This window comes from Crinia signifera, chromosome 4 (assembly GCF_055691185.1).
Source record: "Crinia signifera chromosome 4, ASM5569118v1, whole genome shotgun sequence".
NCBI lineage: Eukaryota > Metazoa > Chordata > Amphibia > Anura > Myobatrachidae > Crinia > Crinia signifera.
In genome coordinates, this window is record NC_139220.1 from 116,352,458 (window position 1) to 116,379,547 (window position 27,090).

Below are 27,090 nucleotides of genomic sequence, written 5' to 3' on the forward strand. Positions count from 1 at the left end.
GGCGTGGTGTGAGAATATAATAGTGTGGCGAGCGCAGCGAGCCACCGAGCCCGAAGCGTGGCGAGCGCAGCGAGCCCCGCGAGGGGACGCGGATACCTTCACAGTTATGCGCGTCCCCTCGCGGGCTTCACAGGTGTCCGTGTCGACGCGGACACCTGTGAAGCCCGCGAGGGGACGCGTCTACCTGTGAAGGTATCCGCGGCCCCTCGCGGGGCTCGCTGCGCTCGCCACGCTTCGGGCTCGGTGGCTCGCTGCGCTCGCCACACTATTATATTCTCACACCACGCCCTAGTGGATAGTAGGGCATGAAAAGGTCGGAGGACGCGTACCGCCGCCCCTCGCGGGCTCGCTGCGCTCGCCACGCTTCGGGTTGGCGTGGATCGTGGGGTGGCGTTAAACATTTGGGGGGACATTTAAGGGTTAATTTGGCCTATTTGGCCCCAAATCGGGTCCATTGAGGCATTTAACAGTAAAATCGCGGTCAATCAGCCGTTTTAACATTGTTCCCTATGGGAAAATCGCGGTGATCGCGGTCATCGCGGGCATCGCGGTCATCCCGATTTACCCGCGATGCCCGCGATGCCCGCGATCACCGCGATTTTTACCCCCGATCACCGCGATTTCAATCGCTGGCGCCCTTCTAGGTAAAGAGTACCGAAGTTTTTGTAACATGGTTTTTAGGTCCATGTCAACATAACCACAATTAGTGTAATGCACACGCTCGCATGGTTCACTTCGCTCCCCACGCTTTGAGCTTTTTACACTCGGGAGACTGTTATATTCCTCTTCTATGCTTAAATGGATGGTGAAGTTATGAACAAGTCAGTTTAAAAAACAAATCATGAGAAACTCATGTTGACTTTGTCATGTGTCTACCTTTCTTATGTCAACATTTTGACCCTGTCAACCTTTTGCATGCCAATCTTTTGACCCCGTTTAACTATTGCATGTTGACCTTTTAGGGAAGACCTATTGACTATCTATCTAGCTCGGTGGTTCTCAACCTCGGTCCTCAGGACCCCCCAACAGTTCACATTTTCCAGGTCACTTGGCAGGTGCATCGGTGCACTCATTACTCACTGACACATTTTAAAAGATCCACAGGTGGGGCTAATTACTTCACTTGTGATTCTGTGAGGAGACCTTGAAAACTTAAACCGTTGGGGGTCCTGAGGACCGAGGTCGAGAGCCACTGATCTAGACACTGCAGATCTATCAACCAGAACCAGATTTAGAGGCAGCATGCAACTTTGATCATCAGCATTGATAGGTAGCAGGACTTCCCATCAATCTGGCTCAGATGGCAGATTAATGCAGCTGCACACATAAAGTCTTGCTAAGGACTAGGTTCGTCAAGCAGTGGGGCCTACCTTGCTCCCTGCATTGTGCCAGACATCCAACAATGTTCATAATGGACAGACCCTGGGTCAGGGGAAAACTCATTGCTGCGCTCCACAGCAGTGGGCCCATTTGTCCTCGGGGACTCTGGTGCAATGCACTTAAGCCACTGCAAGCATACATACATACATACATACTTATGGGTAATTTTTTCCTTAGACGCCTTTACCCTACCAGTACTCTACATTTTTGGAGTGTTGGACTAAATCAGAGCACCCAGAGAAAACCCATAATAACTCCACACCAATGGGCCATGACCGGGCACTGAACTCATGGAAATGACAATAATCTTGTGCATTTTTTGTGAATTATGAAACTGACATTTAAAAAAAAAAAAGTTAAATAGAAATCCTGCAGTCTTTGTGTACCTGGACTTCTTTATAAACGTTTATTATGCTAATTATTTATTTTTGTTTAATAGCTGCTGAAGCTTCAATAAAGCATGAACAATACATACCATTACACTGGCCAGGCATGCATTTGTAGGGCACTAGCAGGATGTTTAACCTCCATAATAAAATGCTGTAATACTGTATTAAAACTACTATAAAATGATTATTTTCATCAAGCTACAGTATGATTCATTTTGCACTATGGTGGATTCTCTGAAGCAAGCTGCGGAGCACAAGTATTGTTTGGATAGAGTATAAGGCCACATTCTTTATGCACTAGAGTAGATGGCACTTTACAGTACAGTACATGAAAGTCCCTTTGGAAAGCGCTGGGGATTTTAGTGTTCTAACACTGCTGCAGTTGCAGAGCTCCTACCTTTTATTCGTACAAAAGGGAATAACAACAGTTATTTATTTAATAAGAAAAGCAGCATATCCAGTGCAGTTTCTGTAGCAAAATACTAGTTCTATATGGTGAGCAGATGACCCTGAGCTTCTACATTATTGACACTGTTTGCAAGATAAAATTTCTCAAATGTATGCAGTTCTTTTTGTAACACTTTATAATAGTTTAAAATACCTAGAGGCTCAGTGCAGTCTCCCATTGTGTTGGTATACATCTGTAAAAAGAAATGAATGCCTAGTGAATATATCCAAGGAGAATTAGTCTTTGCTAATTTGTGCTTCTCGAATCCCGCTACATTTCAGTATGAATTTCATAATCCTGCTCAGCTCCTGTGCACTTCCCAGCCTTTGGTCTATATGGAGCATTTCATTCTCCAGAGCTTACATGTTTCATCAACAAGGAAACATTCCCTAAATGCCCAATTCTCGCTTTTCCCTTCAAAGATGAATAATTCTCAGATCCCTAGCTATTTACATGTCTGTTTCCGTCAGTCTTGCATCACACTATCTTGGATCTTTCCCATTCTGTACTGAATAACTAACAATATTTGCATCTGTTGCCCCATTGATAAGGATGAAAATGTGTATTATGGCTGCTTAAAATAGAAATGGATTATTAAATGTATCCCATTTGCTATAAGTAATATCAAATAAGGATAATGCTGACATCATTTACCTTATGAAACAAGCACTAGTGTATATTTTAGTTAACATATACAGCTTTTCAGTATACAGGGGGTACAATGGATGGGGTTACAATGGATGACTGGTGTTGGGGATACCAGCAGTCAGAATTGCGGCACCAGGATTACTATAGAAGTACACCTGATGGGGGTCAGATAATTACACTTACCTTGCCTCTGCATCCCCTAACCCTACCTCCCAGCAGCCTAACCCTAACCCTCCCTACTAGTGCTTAACTCTAACCTTCATACCCCACCACTTAAACCTAACGCCTGCAGACTTACCCTAATCCCTCCCTTCTAAGTGGCTAACCTTATAACTCACTCCTCGAAGCCTAACCCTAATTCCCCTCCATACCCCCCAGTACCTAAACCGAACCCTCCCTGCTCCTAACACTACCGAGCCCTGAATGCTTACATTCAGCTTGCCAATAGTCAGGATTCCAGTGCTGGCATCTTAATTTGGCGTCTGCATTCTGGTGCCAGTCGCGTGGTGGTATTCAGGATGCCCACTTTGGTATTGCATAAGGTGTCTGTTCTCATAAGATCCATTATGTACATATTTATTCACTTTTTTTAATCCCTTACAATTAGGCTGGCCAGTTAATCATAAATTAACTATTTCTGTACTATTAGATACTTTTTTTGAGGGTGCTGCTTAGGGGAGTATTATAAAATGTGAGATCTGTACAGTACAATGTCACATTTTAAAGATCCACAGATGACCCAGAAATCATAAAGTGTTTAGGAACCTGGAGACTGAGTTTGAGACCCATTAGCATATACTGTAGGATAAAACAAAAAAAACAAGACATCCACCCCATAAACTAATTGACTGACTTATATTGACTTCAACTAGTAATGGGATGTTCATATAATGCCTTGTTAGAAAATCTCTTGATACCTTAGCTATAGTACAGTATATAAAGAAAAAGTGGTCTACGTGTGTACAGTACATCATGGTTACCCATTAGCCAAAACCAGGCTCCCACATATTAATATACTATATGTGTATGGTATGTTGCAGTACGCAGTCTATGTCAAGAAATGCTGTTTTTTTATATTGTCACAATTGTGCATATTGACTTTCTGCATATAGTATGTACAATTAACAATTTTGCCTATGCAATTATAGTTGCTACAGATGTCTCTTATTTTATTTAAAGTTTATTTTAAACAAAGGCAAAATAATGGGGTAGCCAATACCAAGTGGAAAAAAAGATAACATTGCAAACTATGGTCACTTCTGTGTGGCATAATGTGAAGTAGGGTCACTGCAGTATGTCTTAAAGTGAAGTAGAACTTGGCAATGTAGCATTTTGTACAGTAGAGTGTTATAATGAGGCATATTTTATGAAGTAGGGCAGTACAGTGTGGCATAATGTGTATTTGGCACTATAGTGTAGCATAATGTGTATTGCAGCACTATAGTGCGTAATATTGTGAAGTGGGGCATTACAATACAACATAATGTGTAGACACGGTACTTACTTCAGTGTGGTGTGGTATAATATAAACGTTGATATATAAAACATCGATCATAGAAATCAGAATTAAAAGTTTTCTCACCCCCCGCTATAATACCAATCAGAAGTACAGATGGAGCACCTATCGGAAGATCTCTTGAGCTTTCGCAGGCTGGCGGATAGAAGCTCCATCTGACTGGGACGCACAAGGTGTTATAGTATTATGTGTGTATCCCACCTTCCCAGGTGTAACAAGAAACTTGAACGTATTCAACAGAGTGTGGTGGGGTCAGTACCCCTAAACAAATTACTCACATACAAACATGTAGTCAACAGCATATCAGGTGGGTCTTTTCTCCTCCCATATATCTTACAGATTTTCAGATGTATAAGCTGCCCGTATGGGAAAACAATTAATAATACAATGGCATACTGTATTATGATAAAAACAGATATCCTTTTATTCAAAACATTTCATAAAAAGGGCACAGTGTGATCACTTAACTGAAGGACATCAAGATGAGACTGGGTAGTCAGATGTTTCAAACGAGGAACAAAGGAATGGGGCCCTGTTTCCTAGTCCAAGTTTTATTCCTGATCTCTTTTTAATCCTCCCGTCAGTGAAGCTCCACTAGTGGCTGGTCCTGTAAAGAGAGTCCCACACGCTCGCATGTCCCCGTCATCAGAGAGCGGATTCCCTGCCCATCTCCACTTCAGTGAGATGGGCAGGGCTAGTGGGGGGGGGCAGCTATGGGGGAGGACGAGGAAGCCGGCAGAGGGCTCTGACGAAATGGGGCACGCAAGAGTCTCGTGCAACCCCTTCAGTCGGCTGGCAGTGGAAAGCAGCACCTGGCAAATGGCGATAGAATTGCCAGGAACAGCCACAATGTGAGCTGCTCCATCTGAGGAATCTGGTGTAGTGTATTAGGTCGACACCAATAGGTCAACATACACTTTGTGTCACAAGTCGACACATGAGCGCATGGACTCCCTATTAGTGTAATGTGTCCCTCTTTGAGCCAGGTGTTTTCATTACAATACCTTTTCGGAGTCCACATTGATGGTAAAGTGTGAAAAAAGTAAAAAAAATAATCCCAAAAAACTCACATGAATATTTTCATGTGTTGACCATGTTAACCATATGGTGTTGCCCTAGACATAGTCTACCATCCAGATACCAGATGAAACTGGTGTCATATTGGAGTGGAATACAATAAAGTAAACTTTGAATTATGAATCCCAGGATCATTTCCTCCAGTTTGTATTCTGCCACAAACAAAAAAATGCTCCTACTTCATATTATGACACATTGTAGTATGGCATAATATGCAACTACTTAGTATAATTGATTTGTTATGTTACAAGGGTCAAGTCCTCCTTTAATCTTTTAATTACCTTGATGTTTGAAGATATCACACATTTTAAATCAATTTTCTGCATGTGGTGGTCTTTCATAAATAGTTTTGATACATTTGTTGGATCAGTCTTGCAAATGTTTGCCCTTATATTGCAAAATACAATTTTGTTGCACTGTGACACTTGCTGACATAACTTACAGTGTTATTCATGCTTTGCTGACACACATCGTAAAATATTGTAACAAATAAATCTAAAGCTGGGTACACACGGGGCGACCCGGCTTTTCGCTGAGCGACGTGCTGCAGCACGAACTCTCAGCACATATCGCGGTGCACCTGCTCAGCGCACACTGATGTTTTTTGCTAAGTGTTCAAACTTCACCTAATTTTATAATCGGCAATGCCCTGTGATCCAGGGAAAGCCAGTGCAAACACTTCCTTTCCCTGAGGGCGATACCGCACATCAGCATTGCTGCAGGGCATACATACAGACACTGGCGTAACTATAAGGCCGCAGCCCCCGCGGTGGCGGGGAGGCGCCGGGGGTCTGCGGGCGCTATTTTTTCTCTGCCAGCTCCCCACTGCTTGTGGGTGCAGCGGGGAGCTGGCAGGGGGGTCCGTGCGGCGCGGAGGTACCTGTATTCAGGAAGAGCCTGGAGGTCCCTGTGCCGCTGAGTATGATGTTGCCGCCGCCGGGGTCCCTGCAGTGAAGTGGAAATAATTTAATAATATTATTTCCACTTCACTGCAGGGACCCCGGCAACATCATACTCATCATACTCAGCGCCGCAGGCGCAGGGACCTTCAGGCAGCCTCTCCCTGAATACAGGTACCTCCGCGCCGCACGGACCCCCCTGCCAGCTCCCCAGGGGGGTCTTTTAACGGGGGGCAGCGGCTAAATTGTCGGGGGGGGGGGGCGGCGAAATTGTCCCGGCGGGGGGGAGCAAAATTTTTCGTTACGCCACTGCATACAGAGCATTCTGTGCTCCTTTTCGAAGTAATCTAAGGCCAGATGCACTAAGCTTCAAAAGTGATAAAATGGAGAGTGATAAACAACTAGCCAATCAGCTCCTGCCTGCCCTGTCACAGACTGTGTTTGAAAAATGTCAGGCAGGAGCTTATTGGTTGGTTGTTTATCACTCTCTGTTTTATCACTTTTGAAGCTTATTACATCTGGCCCTTAGGGGATAATTCAGTATGGATCGCAAAGCAAAATCTTTCTCTAATGGGCAAACCCATGCTGCACTGCAGGTGGGGCGAATGTAACATGTCCAGAGAGATTTAGATTTTTGGTTTGGTGTGTTCAAACTAAAATCTAAATTGTGGTCTAAGAATAAAGCAGCAAGTATTTACTATGCACAGAAACAAAATAACTCACCCAAATATAACTCTCTCTGCAAGTTACATCTGCCCCACCGGCAATAATCGTGTGTGTTTATTTCTGTGGGAATAGCCTTTTTCCTTACATTGGTGAAGTGCCTTTCCTGTGTTGGTTAGCACCAGTATTCTCTTCTGGTCCAGCAGAAGAGAAGAAAGGAGGAAGCCCATGTGTAGTCTCCTCCATCCAGGCCTCCTCCTCTCTGCCATCAGCCGCACAGTGCTATAGAGTCTGAGCTTTTTAGGGCTCAGACATTAATGCACATGTGCAGATCTCTGGAGAAAAGGGCGCAGTAGCCATTTTGCCATCTATTTTTGCAGTGCTGCTACCATTGAGGGTTATTCAGACCTGAAGTCGTGTATCATTCGCTCCAGCCTTGATCAGCATGTTTCCATGGCAGCCGCTGAGTAAGTCCTGGGCTACGCACAGACTGCCTACACTGGAAAAATTGTTCTATGGTGAGCATCTTGAGAATGGATTTCCTGCTAATTGCCGGTTGGCGTAATTTCTGCAAGCTTCATAACGGGCGGGGTTTTACTGTTACCGGGCTCTGCAAATTAGCAGAGAACCAGTCAGGTCTGAATAACCCCTCATTGTCGCAGGAGGGGTAAGTGTTAGAAAAATGGTTGCAGTGGGAGAGGTCCCCCTGGTCTCAGGAGCCGTTGTGAACCACACACACATCACCCATTATAAACGCACCACCGCTTGTAGTATTAATGTATTGAGTGTATTTAATAAACATCTATTTGCAAAGACTCTGTATTTCTGGGATACGTGTCACTTTAACACAGATTATTTTTCTCTTACAGACGGTAGGCAAAGAAAAGCCAAAAATACTACAGCATGGTGCCTTTACTCACGCTGTTCCTTTTAAGGAGGAAAAATTCCACAGGCATGTGAGGTAAGCAGAAACATTATCATTATTATTATTATCATGAATATAAGCTATGATCACTGTGTTTGTTTCCCGGAAATTCGCTGTGTTACTATTAAAGGTGTATACGGTTCTCAAAATCCAGTTAGGGAGCTCATTAGATATGATATCGCCTCTAATCCACAGTACATTTTCTATTGTGTATATATCATGTTTTGTGGTGTGGGATTAGTACACAGTACCTGCAGTCTAACTAATTATGTGGCTATTTTACAATGGCTGGCAAGCAGCATCGTCTCTGTACCAAAACCAAAGCCGTTTTATGTTTCATGTCTTGTAATAAAAATTTCCCGCAACACGCCTATTTTGTTCTCCTAGTCAGCCCTGGCTATGACACAGCATGCAACTCCTGTAGTTTCCTTGGTGAAGTGTTTCCAAACAGCAGCTCATGTTTGCCAAGATTTCTTTTCTTTCAGTGAACATACAGTAAACCCGGCAATTACGTGTACAAAGTTAGAAAGAGATGAAAATAATATCTGAATATATGTCGTAGGAGAGCAGTTCGTAGGCAATGTATAACTACTTGCATCTAGTTTACAATGTTAGGCTGGAAAAGAATGATTGCATGTTTAAACAAGAGTAGCAATGAAAGATGCCAGGGTTTAAAATAGGGTTAGGCAATAAGCAATCCTTCAGCTGTTGATGAACTACACGTCCCAGCATGCCTTGCATTGCATCAGTTTCAGGATGGTTAATAACAAAAGTAAGGCAAGGCATGCTGTTCATCAACAGCTGGAGGTCCACTTATTGCCCACCCCTGGTTTAAAACATCTTATTGGAAAGCATCTGGGCTTTAAAATATTATTACAGGTTATACAGTGACATAGGAACAGTGGGGCCAATTCAGACTTGTTCGCACAGATCCGAAATCGGCTCCTCCAGCGATGCGTAAGTTCAGGCCCTGGCTATGAGCACCTTCAGCAACCTTTCTCTTTGCCAAGGTTGCACGCAGCCTGAATGACAAGCAGGGGGCGTTCCGGGGTGGACCCCCCGGTGTTTCATGGGCATGCCCACAAATTGTGGGAATGTCCCATAGAAATGCTGGGTGGGCCCCAGCAAACGCAGGCATTCCCCTGTCTGCTCAGGTCGGGCGCATGCGGTTGCCGAGTGACTACTGGGTCAAGCATCGGCTGCGAGCATCGGCCACAGGAGTAAGAATCATTCCATGGTAAGTAACCATGGAATGATTTTTCCTCTGTGCAGTCACATGCAAATGGACACATCTGTTTGCTGCCCTGCACTTGGGCTTGGCTGCTGTGGTGGTGGTGGGGAGGGTGTGTGTATTTGGTGGGGCGGCGTTAATCTGCTCGCTAGGCTGTGAAAACACGCAATCTTGCAAGCAGGTTGGAATCGGGCCCTGTGACTTATAATTAGTTGTCACTTTTGGCTTGCAATGTAAACAAATGTAATTATTGATCTTTGATCTGAAAATTCATTATCCGGTTTGTAAATAATGACTGTCATTGATGATTATATCACGCATACAAACCCAATCGCGAAACTTTATGTGAGCTGGTATGCACAGGAAATGGGGGATTTCCAGTTGTCCAGAAACCCCCTTTCCTCAGAGCCTGACCAGCTGCCATCTCATGAAGTATAAAAAGGGTCTTGTGGGCCCATGGGCTGACAAAATTGGCGGGGCACCCTTCCCTTCACAAATACCTGGCATGCCTGCTGAGATGTCCTGTGTCCTCAGGACTGGATGCTATACTCTACCTCTACATTGCTTCAATGGAAATGTGAACTTTGTTTTTGACAAATTAAATGGGATTGACTTCAGTCCCAGGCCCCATTTCTGTCATGGAACAAGACTAGAGTCCTGGCAGTCCCTACTGATGCTGGCTCTAAGTATAACGAGCGAAATGAAGCTGACAAACAGGCCCAGTAGCAGCAGGTTTCCCTACAAAGTCTGGTGTGTGTGTGTGTGGACCTGAGTACTCATTTATTGCATCAGAGCGAGAACCTGATAAATTGCTAACCGTGATCATTGTTGGGCCTGCATATTTCTGATGTACTGTAAACATCACTTACTATATACAGTAGCTTGTTACATACTAAATATGCATACTTCATGGGATCTGGACTACGGGTCGACATGTCTTAGGTCAGCAGTCAATAGGATGACCACTATTTGTCAACATGGACATTAGGTTGACAGTGACACAAGCATGATGTCAACATGGTATTGGTCAACACATGGAAAGGTTGAAATATTATTTTTTCTTTGTCATTCTTTACTGTTCCCAATAGCAGTCCAGGTTGTTAGTAAAGTGTGCCAATTACATCAGGAGCAAGGAGACAAGCGCTTTGAGTCCTGTTCGAGAGTGCGCTATATAAATTAAACTTCCCTACTTACTTACACTAATTGGGGGTTCACGTGCTCAAATGTATAAATTCTCACAAAAAGTAATGTCAACACTTTCTGCATTGCTCCTTGCTTGTCTCAACCTGTTTCGTGTATCAACCTTGTGCATGTCGCCATTTTTGGGTTGACCTAGATAGACAATGACACCCTAATTACTGTTGACCCACAGAATGAGCCACAATCTAAAGCAATTGGAAACCCCCATCCAGAAATTCTGGAGCACTGGTATAATAAGCAGGGGAATGTCAGAGTAATTACTGTATGTGTTACTTACTGACTGTATACTTTGAGCATGCTGCTCTATATTCTGGATTATTGATCCCATGTTTATATACCATACAATTTTCTATTCACAGAATGAATTTAAAATTGGATTGAAATCTAAAGTACTGTGCAATGTGTGATTCTGAGCTACAGCAATACCCTACATTACTATGCTGTCACATCTCAGTAGCCAAGGCTATTAGAACACTGTCAATCAGAAGCTCTCTGAGATAATCGCCCCATGATCGTGAACATAGATGAAGCATGAAAATGACATGACTTGATCCTTAATTGGTTTGTTAAATGACCACAGCAGCCTAATTAATGACAGGTAGCATGAACATGATACATTTGCATATAAATATCTATCAGATGACAGTCCATCATTGAAAACCAGATGAATCACAACTTTTTGAACATAACCGCCCTGGGGTGTCACGAGGCTTCTAGGATGGGTGAGGGGGCAAAATATAATTTTGCAAACCCTACATCAATGAAGGTCGCCCCATCAGGAGCAGTTGCAATAACTCACGACACTACCTTCCTGATGCATTGGTTAAGCAGAATCATTAAAAGTGGCAGTGTGGAGCGCACAGAGTTTTCTGAGCATTGTAGGGTGTCTGGATGTAGAAGACAACATCAGGCTCTAAGTTTACTATTACTACTTTTACACCAAAACTGCCGGGTCACACCTGGGTATTTGGACTGTTCCAACACGGAGTGGAGCGGCAATATCCCGGGTTGAGGCTCTGGTGTAAAAATGGGTATATGAGACATGTATGGTGATTGGGCACCTAAGCAATGGTGGTATATATGGTATAAAAAGCAGTGGTGGTATATATGGTATAAAAAGCAGTGGTGGTATAAATTAAAGATTGTGCAAATGTTTCAGGATTTCTGCACTGTGGATGTACTGTCTTACTGATTTGCGTTGCACTGTTAGTATAAGGCACATGGCTTAATTATGTAATAAACAGATCATCTAGTTTACCACTGCTGCATGTATAACACTTCAAAGTCAGTTCAGATGAATCTATCTGTATTTTAGGTGCTAATAAATGCAGTTGATGATGTTGCACATGTATTATTGGGGCCACAGAATGTGTAGCAGGTTTTGAGAAGCCTGGGTTCAGATGATAGGGACCCATGGAATGACTATGCATGCACTGTAGCACCTGTTGCAGGATGGATCTGCTGTAGAGTCTACATGGAATTTTATGCTCGCGAGCTCTGTACTTTATGATAGAGACATTGCAGAGTGCTGCTCTCCCAACAGAACCTCTCAAATATAATTCTTTTGGGGGGAAAAGAGCCCTACATTTGCTGTCACCACTGTACAAAGCCAACATCATTTTAACATACTGTAATTAAAATCATATAAAGCAGGTTCTTATACAAAAAGATCATGCCTGCAACATTTTGCCAAGCTAGCAAGACTTTCTGCAAAGTGATAATGTGCAGGAGGGTAGGGATTTTAGCAGAACTTAGCCCCTAAATAGTTAAAAATCTACTCCCCATAAACCACATTTCCATGCCTTTTGAAGTTAATAAGCTGCCTATTGAATTATACCGATTGATCTTTAACCTTTACTTAACTTTATAAAGCCTAGAAATAACTCATATGTACACCTTATTCTAAAAAGAATGACACAGACAACAACTGCATAAGTTTAAACGGTACATATATATTTATTTAAATGGTACTGTATGACCCTTGATTGTAAAAGGGATGGCAAAGAAAGAATGCTTGAGACCAGCTCCAGTCAAGGGTGCTAAACGTGGCAGCGACTGAAACGCCCCAATGGTCAGAAGGGAGAGCAACCTGAACCTGTGTGGGCGGCAGCCCTGGGTAGATTTCTAGCAGACCTTGTGCAGGTCCTGGACAGGCAGAGGGATGATCTTGGCAGTTTCCCTAAGCTGTTTTCCTCATCTTAGCCTTCTCTGAGCTCCCCTCCACTGACACAGGGGGACCCTTCTTTACTGCAGGTAATGCAGCACACTGTACAGTGTGTACATAAGATGAGTACCTTTATGGAACATTCTACAAGGCTCTCCTTATTATGTCAACCTCTCCCCTCTCATTGGGCCAGATTCAGATTAGGAGGAGGAGGGTGAATTTTTTGAGAAAATTCTGTGGGGACAGAAAGAGGATAAGGATACCTCTACCCCTGGAGTGAGGTACTTAAATTATGGCTATTTGCCAGACATTGCTGATGTGGACGGTTCAGCAGGAGGGTGTTTTCAAGAGTCTGGGGTAACTTTTCCTATAGACTGCAGTTTATCCAGCATAATAAGTGAGGCATGAAAATTCCAGATAAGAGGGTTGTTATGCTCCAAGAATTTGATAATTTGTATCCCATGCCTGAGGATGACATAAAGTTGTGGGAAAAACGAAAAACATCCCATAGTGGACGCACCCATGGCGCATCTGTCCAAGGCTACAGCGCTCCCTGTGCAAGGGGAAGCAGCATTTAAGGACCCTGTGGCTAAAAAGATAGAGGGGTGCCTTAAAGCCATCTTTGAAGTGGTAGGATTTGTACTGCACCCTGTAATTGCTTCAACATTGGTCTCAAAGGACATGATTGTTTGGGGGGATGCTTTGTGTGCTGAACTTCAGCCAGACTCAGAGCTGTTGGCTTTGGCTGAGAAATGTAAGTGCACGGCAGAGTATGTATGTGAAGTAAGACAGGAGGGCACCATAATGGCATCAAAAGTGTCAGCTACCACGGTCACTGCTAGGAGAGCATTATGGCTCAAGGCTTGGGAGGCTGATAGTGAGTCCAAAAAATCACTAGAGGCTTTATTTCTCTTTGGTGCAGATTTGGAATCCCTGATTAAACAGGCTACAGGTGGAAAGAGTAACTTTCTGCCTGTTCCAGCGGCAAACCAAGGTTCTTCTAAATTTAGGGCCTTTTGCCCTTCCTTTCGGGGGTGGGGGGGGCATCTGGGAGGGGACAATCTGGCAGCGGTAAATTTTACTCTGGCAGGGGAAAGTCTGCAAAGCCCCATTTTGGTGCCTTCGCTAAGAAGCCCTCCTCAAAGACAAATCCTCGGCATGATGTGGTCAGTGCTCCCCAGTCTGGTGTCAGAGTAAGGGTCGACTCCTGCAGTTTCAAACCAGCTGGTTACAGTCCAGGCAGGACCCTTGGGTGCAGAATGTAATTTTGGAAGGTTACAGAATAAATCATAAGGGGGCCCCTCCGATATGTGTTCTTCCGATAACTTTACCACGAGAAGCCCATATGAGATGGGGCCTTTTAGGGGCGGTGGCATCTCTCACTCAGAACGGGGTGGTGATTCCAGTGCCTCCAGGGGAGTGAAGAAGATGTTTTCTTTCACTCCTCTTTTTGGTTCAAAAAGCCAGATGGTTTGTTCAGGCCTATTCTAAACCACAAGTCCCTAAACAAGCATTTGTGGGTGGATCATTTCAGAATGGAGTCTCTATGATTTGTTTTTCAAAGCATGGAGCTGGAAGAATTTCTGGCCTCCATAAACTCCTGGGGAGTTCAAGACTAATCAAATGCGATACATAGCACATTTGACCTCCGACTCTGAACCGATGCGCATTGGTTCAGATGGGATGTCAAGCACATGCAATATGGCCACTTTTCACCCGTTTTCTCAGCCTGATCTGTCGGTTGAAAAGTTACCAAATCGCACTAGTGTGTGGGCATCTTTTAGAAGAGAGCTTCAGCAGCACTCTATAATTCCATAATACAATAATTGATCATTAATGTCTGTTTATACACCTTAAACATACTGTGGGTTGTTTGATTTTTTATGGAAAATAAAATCTTATTTAGTTTAACATGAAAAGCTGAAATCTGAAGTGCTTAGTTAACCATTTGACTACCATCAATATGATTTATGGAGATGTCTGCCCTTTTTTTGAATGGCCATTACTTAACAGCAGTTAATATTTTTAATTGCAGTCAATTACTATACTTTAGAGCTTCAGAGATTTATGGGGATCCGGATTGCATGCAGAAGTTGACTGAGTATCTCTTATAGATCTTTTTCCCCGTATGACCCCCATAAATTAGAGATATATACTTGATTATGGTAATAAAAGTGCAATGAGAAACAACAAAGTACAATCCGCTTGAGATGAAGAACAAAAATAATTATACCTGGCAAATCTTACAAAAATGCAAAAAAGGTTTGGCCACCTATGGTGTGAAAGCAGAAACATCTGGAAGATGGTTACAGATTAGATAGTGTACTGTGAGCATCCAGTGTCTCTGATTTTACATCACTGTCCCTTTAACACTCACCTTACAGCGTCAAGTCTTCCTAATAATTACATACAGTCCGAATGTTGCCAATCATTTACACTTGCTGTTGATGATCTGTTTGTCATTTGCTATCAAATGTGGACTTGGCCATGAAGCTTTTATTATGGCATATTTTCTGTTTTTACAGCATCTTCATGCTGGATTTTAAATGCGTATTTCACCTCTCTTAAAACTTTAAGGAGCAATGTCAACTGCGTTTGCAGCTTGACACATTGCTGTCAGCTTGTTCTTTTTCTACCTCCCTGAAGGAATAGAAATGTAATTCAACTGTTGGAAAAACGTTTTTGCGTATTCGTCCACAAATAGTTATTCGCTTGAAATGACAGAAAGATGCTTGTTAGGACAGAGTGCTTCCAATGATCCAAAGCTCTACAAAGTTATACTAACAAACACACATTATTTTTCTGCACTAGCACTGAAGGCCGTGTGCTTAAAGAGAAAGACCGTCAATAGTGCTGTTTAGAATAGTTTTCAATTGTGTATGTTACTATCCTGAACAGGGCCAAGGAGAGAGCTCATATTCAGGCTTTATGTGGGCTCCCTCCTCTCTGGCAGCACTATAGACTTTGGCTATGTCTGTTACAGATTTTACTGTGCATGTGCGGGTCTCTGCAAACATGGTGCCAGTACCAGGTTCCCAAAGACTTCTCTACTACACATACACAAATCTCAGGGAAAATGGCTGCTGTGCTGATTTAAATTTTGTGCTGCAGTCCCATTACTACTGGATCTAAGTTACTTCCTACTGTCCATTATGTTATAGTACTTCTAGTCATTTGAATTGACTTTATTTGGCATGAAGAAATACAATGTGATAACAACACAGAGCATAGTCAACTAAAGAACAGTGATCAGGGGACATGCAAAGTCACCTGTGTTGGACTAAACAATTGATGAGATGATTTTGTTTTAACACCTAATGCTGGATGTAATGAGGCACCTAGTGCTGGATGTAATGAGGCTCCATGCAGGATGCCGGCCACCTCAAAGTTTTTTTTTTCCAGGGGCAGTTCTTTACAAGGCATGGCTTTACTTTGAAAATATCTGCCCCTTTAAAAATAAAAACCTCAGAGTTCGGCCTGCATCCCACATGGTCACTGGACTCGCACCTCCTTACATTCGACCTATGGATGGGACTATAATGGTGGTAAGTGCAACAGACATAGATGATCAATATTCCAAGCAGGATCAGAAGGAAACTGGTGCCCGCTCTCACATGTGGCAAAGTCTCTGTATGATGCAGCGCAACAGATATATGACTTAAATGTAAGGAGAAGGGAACAGTGTGAGGTTTGCTTACTGCATGCCCTGGTCTTGCTTAACAGCAGAGCCAGGATGGCAGAGGGACTACCATTAAGGCAGCAGGTGCAGTGCAACATTGCACCTGTCATTTTCTTCCTGTCACCCACTGTTTTTCCCTGTCACCCTCTGCATCTCCCTGTCACCTACTGCCGTGTTGCATATTGTAAACTTGGGTTGTCATGGAGGAGGGGGGCACTAATTATATTTTTGTACCTGGGCTCACCACCTACATGTTCCACCACTGCAAGACGGTCCAGGTTTTAAATGACAATCCTATGTCATGGTCAGTGATTTTATCATACAATATGTGGATGGTACATTGTGTGCTTTTTTTCTGGACATTTTGAAACTAATATTTCCCATTAACTATCCCAATAGCTGTGTCTCATGAGTTGTCCAATAATATACACTGGTGTATTGTTTGCCCTGTGACTGTCCACTGGGAACTTTTTCTGACTTTGGCCTGCGGCAGACTGAAGTGAGGTTTATTCCTCAAGCAGTGGATTAATATGACAGTGTGAAATAAACACCTGTGATTGTACACTGGGATGAACAACAATGTTTCCACTTAGCTGCATGTCAAACATAAATCTTTTCATGTGGCTTCCGAAAACGTACAGTATACTGTACTTGAAAGTTGTTTGGATAGCAAAGAAAACAAAAGTTAATATATATCCGATGCAGTTCATTTATATCCCGTACAAGGTAGAGCACCATTTTCATAAAATAGATTTAGGAAATTACCTAGGTAACCGGAGACCAGAGGAGAGGTTTGTGAACCTGCCATCTAGATTCTTTTGGGTCCTGCATGATTGTATTAGTCTGTTCACACAATCTATTGTGTTAGAAACTAAATCCAAGTGTCTAGTGTACCATGAACTGAAAGTTTCTTTCAACACACACTGCGGTAGTGGCTTGGCGGTTCTCCAAGCTCATAAACTTGGTATGCGATCAAAAGGTTGTGACATAGCTCCAGAAGATTAATAATTCTCGCTTTGGAAGAAACAAAACAAAGCCACAAGACAAATGAATATGCTTCTATTTTGTAGTGTGTGACCTGAGGTGGCATAAACAAGAAGTTCAAAATCTGACTTTGCGCCTATTACTTTACATAAATCTACATTTGCATTTAATTTTGCCATTTCTTCATATTCTTAATTAGACCTTAATTAAAGCTTCTAATGAGAGAAAGCTGCTGATGTGCTCATTCCTCTTGGAATGTTGTAGGACACTACTCTGACTGATTTTATTATAAGAAAGGCGCTACATATCTAATGAAACAATTCTTGTGCAGCAAGAACAGTTGCCATAGAAATAATTTGTGTAGAATGGACAAAAGCCTTTACTACATTATACAATAATTCTACATCAGGTATTCCTTTTATCAAAGTGAATGCAAAAAGATCAATGTCAAACTGTTTATCCGTTGCACATCTGTATGTTAGATAACAATTTACGTAAAGATACAAATTCTGATAACTGGTGAGATTTTCAGAAACGGTTTGTCTAACTGTGATGAAATGAGCAGTGATTTATCATCTATTTAAAGAACATTTGAAAGAGATATTTTCTTATGCAGAGTAACATCTAAGGGGCATATACATTAGGGGAGATTCAGGGCAATTGTCCATTCTCCCGATGCCTAGGTCAGAATTTATGATTTATAAAATGCAGGATTTTGCTGATTGCTTGACACATCACCCATCATTGATGTCCTCCGATAAGCAGTTTTGGTTAGAAGATTGAATAGAAATTGGCGATTTGTATTTCCAGCACTACTCCAATTTACAGATTTTATTTTTCGCTTCCAACTGTAGTTATTGCCGCTAGATCACTGATTTTCAACCTTTTTAAACACTTGGTACACCAAACAAGGCTTTAAAATTGCAAAGGCACACCATCAGACCACTACAGGGGAAAACACATTGGCCCCCACACATTGTCCCCCTTAGAACACAAAAAGAAACTTTGTTGACCCCCAGATAATCACAGAGTACAGATTCTGTGCAGGCTCACCTGATAGCAGAACACAGGAAATACCTTATGCTAATAACATGTATTTTTAGTGTGTAGTTTCCCAGGGGGTAGAGTTAAAATGCACTCCTTTGAACACCATAGGCATCACAGCCTAGATTCCATTATGTTCTCCTAGGGAGCTAGTGGGGACAATATAACAGCTGAACAACCGAGATGGTCCTTGCCTAGCTCCCTGTGACTCATCACCTCTAAATCTGATTCATGTCCTATGAATTGTCTGGGCAGCTTCTTAAGCATCGAGCCCTTGAACTGGGACACCAGGACTGACACTAACACCATAGTTGTGAGAGAGGGAGCAATAGCAGCCGCCACCAACCAATGATGGTTAGCAGCTGACAGATGGAGGAGGGGCCAGCAGCCAGATCTGGACCCACTGACATCAGTCTCATATGCCTAGGATACAGAGACAGGACTGGAGCAGGAGGAGACCAGTGCATAACAGTAGAAATGGTGGTGGCTGTGAACCACCAGTTCAACTCGGTTTGGGGGCAAACTTGAGAACAGCTCAATGCACACTAGTGTGCCACCACTAGATTATACCCCTATTACACTGGAATTGAGAACCTGGGTTATTGTCAGGGTAAGCAGTTGCAACCCAGGTCTTGACTCAGTGTGAATGGGATGACCAGGGTGGTTCATCCTGAGTCTGCTGTCTGGGATGCAACCAGGTTTATTACCGGGACCGGTCTGCATCAACTACCTTAGGAAAGGCAGGTCAAAAATCATGCTTTAAAGGCTGCTGAATGGCAGGCTCAGGAGCACTTGGAGATTGAATACTTTCCAAGTGTCCTGTATGAATGGCAATGACCCAGAACCATCTTGCACTGTGAAAGGGGAGAGTATATCTGAAGCCTCGGCTTCGACCCATGTTCCGTTTCCTCTGTGTTTGATCTGGGGCTTAAATGTAAGAGGGGTATAAAAAGAGGATTTTAACTACATTTGCAGATTAAATAATGTGTGTAGATGTTTGTATATACAATTATGTTGGGATTCCCCCCTGTCAGCTACTATGCAGTGCTAAATAGACACTGTGCATGTGCACACAGCGTCTATTCCCGCAGCCAGAGGGGCTTGGAGCATGGTGTGGCCTCGCGGGAAGACATGAGTATAGGCCATGCCCCCCGTTATGGCTAGCCACGCCCCGTAATTTCCAGGGCGCGCCTGTGTCCCACTTCAATGAGCCAGATAGTTGGGAGGTACAGTATGTGCACTAAGCTTAAAAAGTGATAAAATGGAGAATGATACACAACCAAACAATCAGCTCCTGCCTGACCTTTTTCAAACACAGCCTGTGACATGGCAGGTAGGAGCTGATTGGCTGGCTGTTTATCACTCTCCATTTTATCACTTTTAAAGCTTAGTGCATCTGGCCCAGAGTGTGAACTTCTAACCCTGACTGATTTTCAGGTATTAATAATAATATACTTGCACTTTTCCTCCCATCCCTACAATATCTCCACCTCTGTGCCTTTGTTTCATTTTTAATTTTGCTTTATTAAAAATGTGTAATCTCACAGCACAGGAGTCAGACATGGCAAATGAGAAAAACGACTTTCAAAGCATAACTGCAAAATGTTTGATACTGTTTGTTCAGTTATTTTACAGCTTTCATTTTTAAAGTTCATTACAGTTAATATTTTTTTTTATTTAAAATGTCAACTGGGTTATTTTAATTAGAGCAAAATATATTTAGTTTCATTCACTAAAGCCCTGCATTGCACAGTGCACTGTATTATATTGCATATTATAGATGCAGCAGGTATTGTCTTTACCTCCACATGATTTGCTGCCTTCTCTGTACATTTGTGAGTCGTCAGAATATACTGTATTGCAACCCAGATCTATTCAAATTGGCGTTCAGAGAAAAGACAAAAGAAAATTTTCTCACCTCCAAAATGGATTAGATCAGCTGTTTCGAATATTCCAGAGAGAGAGACAGTGACCAACTGACTTGCACATCGTTGAAAAAAAAATGATATCTAGTCCTATGAGGATGCCATATGCTCTGTGTTTTGAGGCAAGCTGCCTCCAGTACAGTGCAATTACAAACAGACTGGAGACTACACTAAAATTTGATGAAAAAATGCCAGCAGAGAACAATGTTTCAGGGTTTTCTTAATTACTAATGGAGACAAACAGCTAAATTTTAGTTATTTATCACAACTTAAGTTGGTTAAAATGCAAATTACTGCATCCTTTCCCCTGCAAAGGGACATATGCATAGTTATGAAACAATTACATTTTGTTATGGCTGGAACTATTCCCGCTGGCCTATCAGCCGTTAAGAATCTTAGAATTCTTTGTCATAGCTTTAAATAATACATCTATTAGTGAACACTATAATACACTGCTGCTCTAGCTGCATCTGATACATTTTACATTTATAATGATCCGGGCATAATACTGCCTTCTAGGCCCTTGTAACACTGGTCATTATGTTGCCATCTTTTAAATTACACAGTGCATCTATCTTAATAATTGTAAATGCAGTCTGTCAGCATTTGGCACATGTTAATGTTAATACACAATATTAAAATAGAGGGGAAAACAAGCTTTGTGGGACTTCTGCAATTTCTATGTTCAAGCCAAAAACTAGACTGATTATTACTGTGAAAAAGGAACATCTACTCCAGGGCTGGGCAACACCGGCCCTCCAGATGTTGATGAACTACACATCCCAGCATGCCTTGCATCAGTTTCAGCATGGCCACATAGCAAAACTAATGCAAAGCATCCTGGGATGTGTAGTTCACTGACATCTGCAGGGCCGGTGTTGCCCAGCCCTGATCTACTCAGTCTAGATGGGGAATGTCCATCATATATAATCAGCCACATTCTAGAAAGCCCTGATATCTTCCAAGCTTCCTTAGTAAAGGCAGTTTTGGCTACAGAGTGCATCCCCACAGTGTCTATCAGTGATGTGTGGTGGTGGCTTTATACAGTGAGGCACTGCCACTCAGAGGCACTGCCCCCTCCCCCCCCCCCCATAAAAAAATGACTACCCAGGACCAGTCGTGCTGGGGCACCAGGGGAGAGGGGAGAGCCAGATAAAAGTAACACTTCTAAAAGCTTAATTGACAGGGTCTGCTGTGATTGGAAAGCAGCTGGATCTGCTGTCCAATCACAACAGCCCCTGTCAATGAAGCACTTCTAGAAGTGCCACTTTTACCATTTTTTAATGGGCTTTTCTAGCCCACAGCTTAACCCCACTTCATCACCTACAGTTGTCAGTGGAAAGCACACCTTATCAAAGCCTACCAAACTAATTTAAATGTTATAAATTACTAAACTAATATAAAGAAAATACTTATGACACAAAGTATCTGTCATAGGTATAGTATTTTTTATTATGTTAAACAAAATTACAGGGGAAGCACTGCCTCCCCTGACTGCACGTCCCTAGTCTGTGTAGTAGATAAGTGGCAAAACCCAATCCATTCTTCATTGAATTAGTAAAATACAGTACATGTGTCCCTCTTTTTGAGCCCAAAAGAGTTGATCCGATTGTTGGTAACAATATGGCATCCCTTCGTATGCTTCCTCCAATTTGATAATGATGGAATATCTGAAGCCATGGGGGTTTACTTGATCCTAGGGTAGGCAGGATTAGAGAGGTGGCATTCCTCCAAAATGATATTTAAAGCCTGATTGGGATCCTGGATTTTTGTATTGCTCAGATTTGCCCGTCAATGAGAGGAACCACTCCGAATGGTTCAAGGGGGAGTCTAACTGGATTAGCAGCATTGGGGTTGGTGGGTTGTGGTGCCAGTATCCAACGCATTTTGCTACTTCAGCAGTTTTTTCAAGGTTATGCGAGTGCTTGTGAGACGCTTGCACGTCCCCGGCTAGGCAAACGGCACGTTGAGACAGAAAGCTGTGGCATGCCTGTGGGTTGAATGAGTGCAGCTCCATCTGTATACACAATTTATTGATAATAAATAACATAGGGAGAGATAATCAAACTTTGTAAAAAGTGGAGAAGTTGTCCATAGCAACTAATCAGGGTCTATCTAGCATTAATCAAGTACATTTTGTAAAATGATATGTTGGTGTTGATTTTTTGCTATGGGAAAAAACACTAAAGCACAATGTTAAATTTGAATAGTGATAGACTTTTACTTAGATTGCTCTTACTGCATATTTTCCAAAGCATTTCTTGCTTTTCTTGATTGGTCATCTGTGATAAGGTGAGGGGCATATGTAATTCAGTTATGGTAGGTATTAGATTAAAGTCAATCCACTTGGAAAAGTACGTGTGTCCATATGTAATACCTGGAAGATCTGACGTTAGCATATTTGATTATGGGAGATTTACATCTGAATGCAGAACATTTAGCATTCTACTTTTGCACCCAGCATATTATACAATAACCAGAATCATAGTCTCTTGAGAATAGAAAGTTGGCATTTGATTTATTTGGTTAATCCTTGAAGCTTTATCCATTTGTAGGAGAAAATATACAGTATACAGTATGTACAATAGATTTCTAGGAGAAATGCAAACTAAAAATTTGCTACCAGTTTTCCTATTCTTTACCGTATGTCTGCCAGGAACTTGGCTATGGCTGTAGGTAATGCCCTTACTTTTAACTTGGTTACACACAATCCACATGATCTTTGTAACTGCATCAAATAAATAGAAATCAAGATAGGTAAAGGAAAGTAGAGATAATATCTCAGGGAGCATAAAGTAACACATTTAATTTCAATAAAAATTAATGATAATAATATTCAATATGGAGGTATCCCTCCAGAAAAAAACAGAAATTATAAAAACACTGAACACATACGATTAATTGTATTTGCTCAGTGTTTTTATAATTTTTTTTGTTTTTTTTTGTTTGTTTTTTTAGAAATGAAGACACTTTACTGTTTCCTACAGTATATGCAATGATTAATTTAAAAAGTGAAAACCTTCATTCACGTTAATTATGTTGGCAGTAAAGTGTTTAGGGCAGGGCTGGGCAATTGCGGCCCTCCAGATGTTGATGAACTACACATCCCAGCATGCCTTGTATCAGTTTCAGCATGGCCACATAGCAAAACTAATTCAAAGCATCCTGGGATGTGTAGTTCATCAACATCTGGAGGGCCGCTATTGCCCAGCCCTGGTTTAGGGTATAATGTTCATTTTCCAATGAATATAACAACAAAATTGCCAGTTATGCCCTAAATTACAATGTAAAAAGTCAAATTAGTGTTCACAATTTATTGTTCCACATAAGGTTTAATAAACTCATAATAAATTCGTTAAAACTTTTTTTGATTATGAAATTACGTATATGAATCATACAAATATGTGCGGCAGCCACATCTTTGGATTAATGCAGTCATATAAAGTCCAGTCTATTAAACATGTTGACCCTTCTTCTTCTCCTTCAGGGATCACCAACTATGGTATGACCAGGGCACTTAGTGACTAATTTATCAGAAATCCTTTTAGTGAAGTGCTAATTTCATTAAATTAAGATAGAAGTGCATATGAGATCACACATATAACGGTACCTCAATACAAAAGGTACAATAATACCAATTTCTGTGTCGCTATCAATAAAATCTAAGCTTGTATTTAAACTATCTTCTCTTTTAGAATAACTGCCACAGTCTATTTCATGATGCCTCCGTGATTCTCAATAAAGTGTCTACACACATACTAGCTTTCTTACTAGTTTCATATACATTTATATATTTACTTACACTATTTAAACTTATGTAGTATGGCGGATGTACTGAATAAACATTGGCAGGAAGTCAACAATTACTACATTTGGCAAGTTTCATGGATTCCATTAGATACTGTATCTGCTTCTGACGCTCATATTGGGGATCAGTACATACGTCCGTTACATATACCATTACATTGCAATAAAGCTGTTTATTCAATCTTGAAGTTACATTTATTAGGAAAACCACCTGTGTTGATTCATGTTAATCCCATTTATTCATTAATCGCAGCTTTGTTGCTTCCTGCCATTTCAAAGACGCCTTTAAAGTTCATCTGATGCTCACTGAGACTTTTGATGGATTGGTCCTAAAGTCTAGACTAGTATCCATTAAATTAATGGTGATGATTTGTGATTCTACCCATCACATGCTTTTTGTATTTTGTTATTACACAGCCATAACTTCAGTTCTTTATTGGTTTCTTGTACAGTTTCACTGATCTCCTCTCTGTCAAAAATGATATCAAGAGCATCTGTTTAACTGCCATGTCTGCCAACCATTGTTAACCAAGACAATGCACCATGCAGTCTTTGATGAAAGAAAAAACTTCTTTCTAATCAGTGTTAATCTAATTTGTCACAAATACTGGTTTTTTAAAGCTTTATCTTTTGTGTTAAATCACCTTCATTTATACCACAATAAATAACTTTGACACAGTGCCAACCACCAGAGGGTAATGTCTTAGGAGGCAGGACTGTCAGGTTTTAGAATGATTTTTACTTTTACAGACAAAAGTATTTTAACTTGCAACTTACTATGATTGTAGATGGCACTGGTAGGTTTTAAAGCATTTTCTCTTGAGAAAAGATTAGCAGAACATAGTTTTCAGAAACCTCCCCCTGTAGCTGATGTCTGCATTTAGAAAAGTATAGTTACTGTATGGAAGAATATGTTTCTAGACTATAACGCTCTTTAAATTCTAACATGTCGTTCCTGACTGAGGTTGTCCTGTTTCTGACCTGGTCTATGTTATTTATTTATATCAATTTACAGTTATATAGGGCAGCAAATTTCATTGTGCTTTACAAATGTAGACAGTGATAGAACAAACTTGGTAAAAACAGACAGACATGGAGGTAGGAGGGCCCTGCTGCGAGCTTATAATCTATAGCAAGGGGGCTCAAACTATTTTGCTCTGGGACCCCGTCAAACAATAAAAATTATTACAGGACCCCAGCAAGTTACTACTGAATGGCCTCCACATTCAGCGAAGTGTAGTGACTGTGTAGTGACTGCTTCTGTGACAGGGAGGCAGTGGGTAATGGGGGGTGGGAGGTGGAAAGGGGTGACAGGGGGATGGAAGAGGGAAGCAGTGGGTGTTTACTTAATGAGTTATACCCTGTCCCCCCTCCATAGACCCATTAGAGTTGTGACCCCATGCTGAGGTGGTCGGGACCCACTTTGGGGTCAGGTCACACAGTTTGAGAACCGCTGATCTATAGGATTGCTGACTTATCTGTTAACCAGTTCCATGGCTATCAGATTAGTTCAAAATAAGGACATGTTCAGGGCAGATAGAGAAAAGAGGGCCCATGTGCAGACTCCATTGCAGGCCCCTCCTCTCTGGCAGGAGCCACAGTGCTGTAGAGTCTGGCTTTGTGCCAGTCTACTGTGCCATCTGAGGAAGCCGCCGAGCAAAGTAAGAGAAACACATATTGGAGCCCTGCACAGCCGGGCCACTGCCTATTGCATCATCCCACAAGCGGTCTCCATATTATAGCTAAAGGAGCATTGTGCTACACATTGCAAAGAGGAACATTTGTCAAGCAGCTCTGAGAAAGGAAACAGTGCCCAATATCAACTAAAAAATGAGATCTGCCTAATAATGGGACTGGTAATTATCACCTTATTACAGCCTCAGTATAAATATCTATCTAATTGAAATAACTTGTATAACAGCCAAAAATTAAACCTCACAAAGGAACATTCTAATTATTGCCTTAGCATTTTTGGTACTCTACCTAGAAGGGCGCCCATCACGGGCATCGCATGTACATCGCATGCCATTATAATGGCATGCAATGCGACCGATGCGATGCCAGCGATTTTACATAGAAATACATGTTAAAATGTAAATTGCGTCGGTCGCATCGCAAGCGACCACAAAATCGCATGCGATGCGACCGACGCGATTACCGCGATTTCCCATAGGAAACAATGTTAAATGTCCCAATTGACCCAATTTTCCGTAGGGAACAATGTTAAATGGCCCACAGAGGCCAAATAGGCACCCTGAAGAGTGAAATGGCCCCCCCAATTGTTAACGCCACCCCACGATCAACGTCAATCCGAAGCGTGGCGAGCGAAGCGTGGCAAGCGTAGCGAGCCCGCGAGGGGCGGCGGTACGCGTCCTACGATCTTTTCATACCCCCACTATCCACGTCGGCGTGGAGTTGAGAATAGAAAGTGTGGCAAACGCAGGTATACGCGTCCCCTCGCGGGCTTCACAGGTGTCCGCGTCCCCTCGCGGGGCTCGCTGCGCTCGCCACGCTTCGGGCTCGGTGGCTCGCTGCGCTCGCCACACTTTCTATTCTCAACTCCACGCCGACGTGGATAGTGGGGGTATGAAAAGGTCGTAGGGCGCGTATCGTCGCCCCACGCGGGCTCGCTGCGCTCGCCACGCTTTGGGTTGACGTTGATCGTGGGGTGGCGTTAACAATTGGGGGGGCCATTTCACTCTTCAGGGTGCCTATTTGGCCTCTGTGGGCCATTTAACATTGTTCCCTATGGAAAATAGGGTCAATTGGGACATTTAACATTGTTCCCTATGGGAAATCGCGGTAATCGCGTCGGTCGCATCGCATGCGATTTTTCGGACGCATGCGATTCGACCGACGTGATTTTTTACCTTGCGATGCCCAAGATCAAAATCGTGGGTGCCCTTCTAGGTAAAGAGTACCAAATTTTTTATGTTCTGTGTTTGTATGTCTTGTGTGTGTTATTATATATAATGTGTATGAATTGTTGTTGTTTTATATTAAAAGAAAGAATATTATTTTTAAATTTGCATTATATATTATTTGAGTAAAGCAGCACCACCTAGAGGCATCAGCATAAGCTGTTGCCACCATATATTTATTTCTTTGATC

The 27,090-nt window shown here is 42.2% G+C and overlaps 1 protein-coding gene across 1 annotated transcript in view; it reads left to right on the forward strand.

The window, feature by feature from the left end:
• Positions 1 to 27,090, forward strand: part of LOC146074345 (dynein axonemal heavy chain 3-like) — a 1,013,923-nt gene that overhangs the window by 11,521 nt on the left and 975,312 nt on the right. Inside the window, 1 exon segment of the mRNA XM_083182299.1 lies at positions 7,890 to 7,981. Within this exon segment, the coding sequence (XP_083038425.1) occupies positions 7,890 to 7,981 (92 nt within the window).